The sequence below is a fragment of the Cynoglossus semilaevis genome, chromosome 11, assembly GCF_000523025.1.
Source record: "Cynoglossus semilaevis isolate Cse_v1.0 chromosome 11, Cse_v1.0, whole genome shotgun sequence".
NCBI lineage: Eukaryota > Metazoa > Chordata > Actinopteri > Pleuronectiformes > Cynoglossidae > Cynoglossus > Cynoglossus semilaevis.
The window spans coordinates 16303370-16314117 of NC_024317.1; the positions used below are offsets into that span (position 1 = coordinate 16303370).

At 42.8% G+C, this 10748-nt stretch overlaps 2 protein-coding genes and 1 long non-coding RNA gene across 9 annotated transcripts in view; 2 read left to right on the plus strand and 1 right to left on the minus strand.

Moving 5' to 3' along the window:
- LOC103386595 (T-complex protein 11-like protein 1) overlaps window positions 1-4918 on the plus strand; it is a 13745-nt gene extending 8827 nt beyond the window's left edge. The window contains exon 11 of the mRNA XM_025060422.1: window positions 4785-4918. Coding sequence (XP_024916190.1) covers window positions 4785-4823 — 39 coding nt within the window. The 3' untranslated portion in view covers window positions 4824-4918. The remainder of the gene's footprint in view (window positions 1-4784) is intronic.
- anks1ab (ankyrin repeat and sterile alpha motif domain containing 1Ab) overlaps window positions 18-10748 on the minus strand; it is a 41211-nt gene continuing 30480 nt past the window's right edge. Inside the window, exons 6-15 of one of the 7 annotated variants that reach the window (XM_025060417.1) lie at window positions 9723-9830; window positions 8439-8609; window positions 6346-6483; window positions 5991-6062; window positions 5808-5891; window positions 5567-5704; window positions 4797-4973; window positions 3785-3883; window positions 2946-3046; window positions 18-156 (exon numbers count right to left, since the gene is read on the minus strand). In XM_025060417.1, coding sequence (XP_024916185.1) covers window positions 99-156; window positions 2946-3046; window positions 3785-3883; window positions 4797-4973; window positions 5567-5704; window positions 5808-5891; window positions 5991-6062; window positions 6346-6483; window positions 8439-8609; window positions 9723-9830 — 1146 coding nt within the window. In that variant the 3' untranslated portion in view covers window positions 18-98. Of the gene's footprint in view, window positions 157-1487; window positions 1919-2512; window positions 3047-3784; window positions 3884-4796; window positions 4974-5566; window positions 5705-5807; window positions 5892-5990; window positions 6063-6345; window positions 6484-8438; window positions 8610-9722; window positions 9831-10748 lie in introns of those variants that run through there. The other 6 variants (XR_001760768.2, XM_025060418.1, XM_025060419.1 and 3 more) reach the window with 6 other exon arrangements.
- On the plus strand, window positions 6490-10740 carry LOC112487774 (uncharacterized). Its single transcript, XR_003051187.1, has 5 exons — window positions 6490-6805; window positions 7094-7143; window positions 7593-7659; window positions 10172-10250; window positions 10504-10740. It is a non-coding gene; the product is annotated as an uncharacterized LOC112487774 (long non-coding RNA).

Sequence of the window (10748 nt, forward strand, 5' to 3'; positions counted from 1 at the left end):
TATGCTATCTCTCTTACCCCACTACATCTCTTTCCAACTGTCTTTCTGTCTCCTCCACTTCTCTGCTCACTAACTCGGCGAACGCTAACAAACTCACATCAGCTGCTCCGCTTCAACTCACAGCTTGGTATCCGGAAACTTGAACGCCGGGGCGAGCTACACAGGGGAGAATACCAGTGTTAAAAAGACGGACACATGCACAGCCAACATCATGCCACCAAAACGTTGCCTGAAATAGCTGCTGCTCATTAAAGTGTAATGCTTCTCCATAATGCATCCATACTTTAGCACATCGCCCTGGTGACACACACAGCATGTTGACATTGGAGACATGGACGGGATGGAATGGTGGGTGTGTAACAGAGGGGGGGAAACATAAAAAGTGGATGGGTGAGAGGAGACGAGACACTGAACAGTACAAACGAGGACCGCTCAGGCCGAGTGCATCCAGAGTGGAAAAGAAACAAAAAAAAGAACACTGCCAGCATGCATCGTCAGTGGAAGCTAACAGTTAACAGTCAGGTGGCAACAGCGCAGCTTTGGGGCCACACACACAGGCCGGTGACATCTTTAACAGTCTCCTGCAGAGGAGCAACAAGCCTCACATCCTCTAGAACACACACAGAGACAAGGACAGTGGCCAGCAAACAGTGAGAAGTCCAAACTCCCACGAGGACAGACAAAAACAAGGCAGACAGCACGCACGACAGATATGCATCATCCAGTCTGCAATGAGCGTTTCTGAGTCACAGTGCAAGAGAAAGATCCTTTGACAGATAAAAAAAAAGAAAGTCTCAAGTCTTAATTTTTTTACCACAGCGGAGCAGCATTTAAAGCTATTTTTCAAATGTGATGGAATTCAAATTGATATTTGTTTTTTTTCTTTTTTTTTTTCTGCTGTTTATTTTCAAGTGACATACTTTGCATGTACTGTACCTAATTCTAAATAATGGTGAAGCAGTATGAATATCTACCCATAAAATCAGGGTAATTATAATAATGAAAAGTTTCTATATTGGGAAACGTTGACCAAATCTGTGCTCAAGGCTGTAATTCAACTGGTCTTAAATGGAATGAAACTGAGCAGGATTTTACTTTTCTTTTTTTAGTTTAACAACCAAACAGTGAAATGTTTTTACACTCTGTCCGCCTCTGTTTGCAGTAATGTCACGATGCCTTTTCTGAGATCTCCATCAGTCCCCGTCTATCAAAAAGTATCACAAAATGCACTCATTTCCTATTTGCATCTTAGGAAACAAACGATGTATTAAAAGGGATAGTGCTGTTTTTTAACACAGTGTTTTCTTTCAAACAGACAAAAAGAAGACAAAAATTTTGTCTTTTTTTCCAGTTTTTTTTCCATGACTGCTGAGAGGCACAGGGCAGTACAAGACTGGAGTCAAAGACTCATCTGGATGTACTGTACCATCCGTTATACAAATGTCATCCCAGTCACAGTCAAAAGTCACGTTTAATGTGCCAGAATATCAGAAGTGTTGGCTTTTTTTTTTTTTTCTCCGTCCTGTTGAGATAGTGAGGAAGCGTGCATCTGTCGGGCGATGGTTGACAGGGTTCTGGGAGGTGAAGGGGAAAATGTATTAAATTGAAGATAACCCAAAAATGGAGTACGTAAGGCTGCCGTCCTTGATTGAATGTAGTAAAGTTGTCTTGTGTGTGATCATACAAGGGTTCAGTCCTTGTTGGTCCATTTCAGTTTAGATTCTGGAGCTGTTCGTTCTCATGAGTTTTGTACAAATGTGTAGAAAAATAAAACCAAGGGTTGTTTTGCTGCATGTGGCCGTTTTTGGGTTTTATTTTTCTCTTCTCTTTTACTCCCAACGTGCATTCTTTCCCATGCTAGCAAAACAGCCTCCTTACAGTGCCTCACAGTGGTTGATGCCTGGTAAGACAGGAAAGGCTATAGATGGAGAAAGAAAAAAAAAGTCAAGTGAACCAATAAATATAAAACGGCTCAAGAAGGGGATTGTTTTTAATAGAATATTATATAATGATATTTCTATAGGGCTGTCAAAAATAATTATTTTTTTATTAATTAGATACGTTTTTATGCATTTTAAATCACACGCAGGACTATGTGTGCAGTATATCAAATAAGTTGACACTGTGGGATAAAGTCACTTCTACCTGTGGTTATTTGTCTTTTTGTTTTAACAATGTAAAGAAAAAATATTGCCAAATCTGGGAATGTTGACTTATCTCAATTAATCATGACTCATTGTGATCATGTGGGACCATGAATAATTGTGATTAATTGATCATTCACAGCAGGTCAGTGTGGGCCTTGAGAAACTGCTAAAAGTAGAGATGGTTTAAAAACAACTAAATTGGCCACGTTGCAAGATATTATTGATCTTTACTCATAGGATTTTTGTTTTGTTTATTCTCTGTGTGGAAATAAACTCCAGTCTGGTGACAATTGACTTAAGCAAGAATTGAAGCTAAGCATGCTAACAAATCTAAAAATATTAGAACAAAGGAAAATAACAAACACCTGAAAGTGGAAGAAGAACCTTTTAGAAGTTTGGGGGACTTGGAGGCAGATGGAAGTTGTCAAAAGAAGGGAGATGAAGATGAGGAGGAGGAGGAGGCAGTTTTGGTTCAAAAAAAGATGAAAGTTCCAGGGCTCTGTCATTGGCTGCAGCAGCAACAGGCAAAGGACACTGCCAGCCTGGAGTGGAGGGGAGGCGCAGGAGAGCTGCAGGAGTGTTTGTCATGGTGGGTGGGAGGTCGGTGTAGCTCGCTGGGCGGGGCAGAGTAGGGAGCAGGAGTGGGCAGCCCTGAGGGGTGCTATACCATCACAGTGAGAAGGCACAGGGCTTGTGTGTGTGTGTGTGTGTGTGAATCAGAGGGTAAGAAGAAAGTATGACTGAGGTGCAGAGGGGCAGCTGTTGGGGGTCCGGCCTTAGAATATGGTTGTCTCGTACTTGGTGCTGACGGGGCGCCTGTTGTTGGAGTCCCGCTGGTCCAAGAGCCAGGTGGTGCTGCCCAGAGACTGCATGTCTGCGTCCATCTCCAGGGGGTCGATCTGCCGGGGGGAAGGAGGGACGAGAGGAGGACGTGAGACGGGCAGCAGTGGAGGCCATTGCGCCACACGGACAAGTTCCTCAGCTCATACACGTGCATGTGGAATAGAGGCACAATCCAGTGATGGTGTTAAAATCACAGGCTTCAGCCCACAAACATGGATGAGGTCTGACTGAAAACTCTGACAGCAGTGAAACCAAACGGATTAAGGCCAGCTCAAAAAAAGACCTGATCTGATCTGTCTCAAACCATGCACAGCTCACACTGGTCACATGACCTAAACCTGATGTGTTTCAAGTTACAGTAACTAAAACATGTTGATCTAATAAACTGTTCCTGTTTATGGATGACACCCTCACCTCATGAGATCTGTGACATAATGAAGAACACAACAGAGGCCACTGACACCATGCTGTGCACGACCACTCTGGACTAGAACCTTCACCCACTCAGTCTGGCCAACAGTCCTCAGTACAACAACATGGATCACTCTTGGCAAACTTGTCTTAACCGGACACGTGGAACAAACTGGGTTTTTACAACTCTGGAAATTATGCATGATGAAAATGGGGGATGACAAAGTAAAAGGGTGAGGAGATCATTCATGGCTGGGTCATAAAGTTCTATGAAACAAGGAGAGAACGTTTTCACCCGAAGCAAAAGAAAAGACGTGGAGTGGTGTTGTGGAAGCAGATGTGTGATGGCTGAGGCTCAAATAGAGGGAAGGAAAGAGGAGGACCTGGACTCCAGGGCTAACAGAGTGCAACGGGAGGAAGGAAGGACGGTGGGTAGTACACGTGTGACAGTGACAGCAGCGGCATTCGAGCGGAGGTGCACCCTGGGAGGCAGCAGGACCAAAAAGACAAAAACAAAGACAGGTTTTAAAAAAGAAAGGAGAGAGAAAATACGGACAGAGCATTTCAGTTTTCACCAGTACAAAGGGGACAGCATTAAAGGGAAATTCTTTGATTTCTTGTATTTATTTAAACACACTTTGCTAACTCTGGTGCAGCAGTTAGCTGGCATGTTTTCCTGTTCTTTGAAGGAATACCCACTATTCAACTTTGATATCCCCTGTTCTAGGCAGTCTAACATACTTGGAAATTCCCTTTAATGCCACTTTAAATTGCATTAAATTCCAGTGGGGCTGATTTGAAAGTTAACTTTGCGACCAAACAAAGGACTGCAGGAAACGATGAACTAAGAACTCGGCAAAGAGTTCCTGCTCGTGGCAGTTTGGATGCAACAATAGGGCTGAAATCAAACTGCAGCAAATCAGTGTTCCCCACATCTCACCTACAAACAACCACAGTCATTATGCCACTCTGTGATTGGTCCGTATTTTATCTTACTGGGCAGATTGTAAAACCTGGTGATTTGTGTGCGCCGGCAAGCTCACACGGCGCTGAAGCGCTCTGCTCCCGTCTGTGCAGCTTTCTTCTGGTGACAGTGATTGCTTGGTGCTCATTATAAGCAGCCTGACAGGACAGTGTATTAACGCCTATAGCTTAGGGTATATGTGGGCATTCACTCCACATTAACACATTAAAATAAATGGTTAAGCCAGCGTGTCCAAGCAGTGGGGCGAAAACCTGCGGATATTCCTGTAGAAAGTGATCAACCTGTCTGTGAGCCACAGAAAAAAACTCAGTTCACAGTTTTAATCATGCAAAAAAAGAATGTTTTGTCCTCTCCATGCAGTACAAGTGTGTATTTATGTGCAGTTTTTGTGCTTGTAGGCTTGTACTCACTGCCGATCTCCGCATGCTGCTCCATGACTGAGATACAGGACGGCTGGCTTTGGTCTCCACGACCTCTGAGACCACAGGTGTGGGCGTTGCAAAGTGTCTGGCCCTGGACTGCATTGCCATCTGATAGGCCACCTCGAAAGCTTGACCCAGGGTGAGGATGATCTCATAGGTCTGGGTCTGTTTGAAGGTTTTTGAAAAAAACCAACTGAGTTTCCAGGTACATTGAAGTACCTTTTAAAGTTAAAATGACGTCATTACTGTTGCACAATTAAGACAGACGGACAGACATTGCTACTCTCGCGTCTATATCGTCGTGACTGCAATGCATGATGGGATAAATTGCTTGGGTAGTGATTATCGGTTATCAACTAGATTTTGCGGTGCATTGTGGGATGCATTGAGTGCCCTTTATAGTGGACAACGTCTACTCACTGAACATTCAAACAACACACTGCCTACTGTGCAGTGCACTATGCAGGGTGTAGGGGCAGTTTCGTCACACCCTGTGCTTCAACATCTGTGATTTGCCAAAGATAAATGACTGTAATTGACCTTTGAGGAGAGTGAGACTAGAACTTGTGTCAGAATCTCTTTTTTCTGTAACATGTAAATGCCATTCATAGCAGGAGAGGAGTTTTAATTAAACCACTCAAACAGCCAATCGGGACAAGTGTGACCTGCTGGTGCTGCCTGACATGATGACTTTGTGCCAGACTTCCAGACTCATCTCCTGTTCCGGGTTATAACAGTGTAGAAACATTTGGACTCACCACTTCCACAGTGCTGAAAACATGGCAGAAGTGGTGCCCACTCTTCAGATCCTTGGTGATGTAAGCAAAAGTGCAGAGGTCATCTGGGTCCTGGGCGGCGCAGGAGATATTCCTGATCTCATGCTCTGCTACGATGCTCTGACAGAGAAAGTTGGGAAGTGAGAGTGAGTTGAAGATACAGCTGCTAATGGACACGTCCAAGTCCTGGATCAATAACCAGACAAACATACTCTCTCGTTACCTTTGTGGCTGCATCTATGAACTTCACTCCCCTGTAGGTTATGGACAGAATGACAACCGGGCCCTTCCTGGAATCCTTGGATTTCTTGAAAGGTCACAGTGATAGTTAGTGATAGAAGTAATTAATAGCCACATAATTACAGCTGATCATCAGGAGTCTTATTAACGTTTCATTACTGTGTACCCTAATTTTGGCACAGGCATCTTGTGTGGACTCAATTCCTCGCAGGTCCCTGATTATCATTGATCCAAGGTACTAGGAGGAGAAGAAAAAAAATCAATATACAGTTGTTCAGGTCAAATGAGGAAAACAATAATGTCCTCACTTATATCTGAGACAACTCTTAACATTAGGAACTGTGTACACCAATACCAATACTCCTACAAAGACTCATAAAAACATATATTTTTATTTTATAAGTTGGGGCCAAAAATACCTGTGAAAAATCAAAATAGTTGGGTTAGGATTTAAATGGTGCATCATTGCTGTTGTTGGATCACCCCAACGTAATAATGTGAAGTAAAGTGATGTCACTTACTGTAGCCTCGTACCCACAGGAGTCCAGGATGAGCTTCTCAGGCTGGTGATGCCAGGCCGACACCGTGGTGTAGGTAGCAGAGTGGCTCGGTGGCCGCAGGTTTAAACGGGACTCTTTGTGTCTGTCGCTCTGTCTGTCCTACAAAGGCAAGAAGTCACTCTTTACGAATTTGATTCAAATGATTCATTTTTTAAATGTTTTTAACTATTTTTCTTCTTTGACCTTCCGTCCATACTGATATCAACAGACAACTGTTTTTGTAAATGTCGGCTGTGCTGCGTCTCATTGTCTACCTTTTTTTGTTGTCTCTGCTACAGTTTGTGTCCGCCTCAGTCATCAAGTCCCTGCTAATGTCCTACATGAGCACAGACCGTGTGCACTGGGGTAGATTAGTGACAGACTGGTATTCTACACCACGTCGGCCAATCAATTATGGATTAAATGATCATGTTAATTACAGGTTTGTGCAGGCGACAGAAGCCAGGATTTGTTTTCTCAACAGCTTTACTAATTGACATCCATCAGGACACGAGGAGCGTTTTAACAAATGGCTGAACAGAGCAAATTAGAGATAAAATGAACACCTGAGTTTCACTGATCTCTGTGGACTTTGGTGAGTGAGTGGAGTGGAGCAAGCCATGTGGAAAAAAGTGAAGCAGACTAGAATTCACAGTTGGAAGAGATAGGAAAAAGTAAGTGATTAGTTTCCACTAATCATCAATTTGATTCTTTGTCTTTATCTCGTTAGGTCACCCCTGCTCAGGCTATACAGAGTGTCACTGCTGTTGCAAAAATAAGGTATTAAAATTGAAATTAATTTGCCTGCAGTAGTTCTGTGCCCCACTGCGGGCTACACCCCACTTAATTAAATGAACCATAGAAAATAAGCTTTAAGCGGTCACACATTAATTAACTGGCTAACGAAACTGGGTAGGTCTGTTCAGTTTTGAACATACAGTATATTTGTAAAAAAAAACCACCTTAACTTTACATACAGCAATGTTGTTCTACACCAAATATTAAAACTATAACTACACATGGTCTTAATTATTGTATGTATTATATTATTGAAGTCTTCATTATCTGTTATTTTCATATAAATATAAAACTGTGTGGTTACTTTGTGTTATTTTTATATGTTTTTATTACTGTTTTTAGCACAGCAATGTCCAGCATTAGCTTCTATGTTGTTTTACTGGATTACAAGATGAGTGTGTCTCATGTGTGTGTTTTATCTGTTGGTGCAGGTCAACCACCGACAGCAACGTCTGCAGTGACAGCAGCGTACGTTGACACCACAACCACAAGTTTGAGGTAAAGAAAACTGTTGTGACAGGACTCAGAGTACCTTTATGATAGTTTCAGCTAAAACAGATTCCTCTCATCACTATGAGTGAATGCACACACACACACACACACACCCGCCGTGTGTTTCAGTACAGCCCAAATGCAGTAAAAGACCTGTGACTGCTGTAAAAAAGCCCGAAGGCAAGGGAAGGATCCAAGTCTGCCTGGTCAGCACTTTAATATTAGTCCTGTCTCATCTGCTGGTACACACATAAATATTCATGCACTGGGTTGAGCCATTAAGTCAGTGTACACTGTGCTCAGCTCTTTCATAAATCACCTGTCAGAGTAAAATATAATGATTACAATAATCCACTAAGCATTTAGAAAAAAACAGATAAGTATTGATTTCACATATCCTGGACTCTGTAGTGCAAGCGCTACGACATTTCCCTGGTAGACTGCGCCCGGTGGTGAATCAGCAGACACGCCAGCTCTGCTGTTTGTGGATTAGGCCTTTAGTAAACAGAGGATGCTGATCCCTGTGTGACTCTGTGGGTTATTGTCTTTTCAGGAACAAGTGAATCAATGCAGGAGACACTTTGGGAGTTTAACCGTTCTCATTCTTATCATTCCATTGTTATAAATAAGGGCAGTTTTGAAGTAAAACTTTTTATAATCACAGGGTAGCTGTGCATCTATCAGGATTAATCATGATTATTCATGATTAATCAGCGCAACACCATCATTTCCTTGTATCAGGTTAGTTTCAGTCTGACAATAGGTTTGTGATCTGGGAAACTCACCATAGAGCGAGGCCGGTCACTGTACGACCGCAGAGAGACACTACAGTCCTGGTCCACTCCTCTCCGCCTGCGGTCCGATTCCGTCAAGGGCAGGAGCATGTCCATGGAGCGACTGGTATAGGGGTCCATCTGACTGAGTGGGGTCGTGCTCTGGGACAGGAGGTCATGAAACTGACACAAACACAGACACAGTAGATATGAGTGATTTGACGGCGTTTGTCTATACTGGATACTTTGTCCCCTAATCTGCATCTGGACTTAATCCTCAAGCACTAATCCTCCAGATTCATCTCTCTCTCTCTCAGCTGGTGTAATCTGCCTGAGAAGTCAGACCTGACAACATCACTGGTAGGAATGGAATGTGCTTGAAGAATCTCTTTCCAAAATTAGAATCTGTTGCTGTGAGGAAAAGGAAATGATCAATTTTCTCACATAATGACTGTGGCATTTGAATGGAGTTTAGCATGTGACGTCGTTTAACTTCCACACTAAGCCCTGTTTACGCTGCTGCTCATTTAGAAAATTACAATTGATCTGTTTCGAATTATTAATCTCTTGCACATCCTTTGAATCCCCCGTTACAGCATTCGACGTTTGTCTTATAAAGTCATCAGCGACATCGAACATGGGACTTATTGCTGGCATGTGCAGAACTGCTCTAATATCTCAACGGCTTCCTTAGCATAATCAGTACATTACAGTAAGTGAATTAGTGCTGACACTCTGTTTCTATAGTGGAGATGGTGAGATAGTGGCTCTGAGACAGCTGTAATCACATCTACACTCCTGGTGCCTAAGACTGACACTTGCCGTTTCTTTGAGTGTGAATGAATTCAGCGAGATTTAAGGGATTAGACCAGTGTTTCAGATGGATGCTTTCCCCTTAGCACACCACACCACAAAACAAACATGTCACAAATATGTAATGGAACATAATGCATTCTACTTAATTTACTCAGCCGCAGTGAAAACATGGGTCTGTTTAGTTGTACACAATGCTGAAATACCTGCAGGAAGTGAAGAAAGACATACATGAAGATCTTGCTGCCATCTAGTGGATAAGTATTTATTTGTTCTGTGTTTCACTGTGGCATAGACAAATGACTTTAATTGCAGTAAAAAGACTAATTTAGTTAAATTGGATAATTTTCGAATTTACACGACGACGATTTCCCATGTGATGTTAATATTTTAGGCATTGTCAATCATTGTCAGTCATTGTTAATCATCCTTGACGGCCCTGATAAATGTGTTTGGGTTAAGATACCATATTTAGAGTCTTACCAGGATTGGGGACATACGTCGAGACTTGGATGGAGCTTCTTCATACGGTCGCTCTGCTATCGAGGCGATGATTCTCTTCCTGTGGCCCAGGGCGGTTACTTTAATAACCTGTAGAGGAGAGAATCAGGGCACAGTATGAAGCAAAGGCCTGCACTGAGAAATCAAAATATCTTACACGATATGCCTGACACATCGTAGCTCATATGCAGCAGTATGTGCATTCATATTTATATTTCTGTAGTTTTGCCTAAAAAATACCGGGAGCCTGCAGACCTCACAGTCAGCCACCAGCCAACAACCATGGTCAATAATTCAGCTACAATCTGTCTTACCATAAGCTAAAAGTACAGCGACGTTTCCTTCCTGGGTCACTCCATAACTCCCAACCAAATTGAATGCTTTAAATATCAATGGCTTTTTCTAATGAAATGTATGTCTTTAATTTACAGTATCTGCGGCGCTCTTGTCAAAACCTTCTTACGAACGCCTTTTCATCTGGTGCTCTGATCCTTGGAGGAAACCAGCCAGGTAAGAAAAAAAATCTCATTATCTCACTACTGTAAATTTGCATAATTAGCAATTAACATCCGTACTCATCCAGTAAAGGTGGATGTTGCGTAATTAATGTTAAATTTGCAATTACTTCGCCGCTACAAAATACTCCATCGCAGACTCGTGTGCTTCTTTGTCTGATGGTTTCAATTATTTATCCATTGAGAGTCACAGGCAACTGGTCTCTGCTCTGGATTCCTGACGCCGCTTTCATTATTCTCACGTCCAGGAGTCCCACTGAGACCCGGAAGCCTGATGTGTGTGGAAAAATAGGATGATTCAAATTGTAACAAAGAGCCGTGGGAATAAATCAGAATGTAAACCAGCTCGTAGATCATCCTGGCGCCTGATGTTGTGTTTCACAAAGATGCTGAAGAGGAGGCAGAAAAACACAACACAGCCAGTTCAGCCTGGATGCTCCCAACAGCAGCAGCAGCAGTTCTGCTGCTCTGCTCCCTGACAGAACCCCCCCCC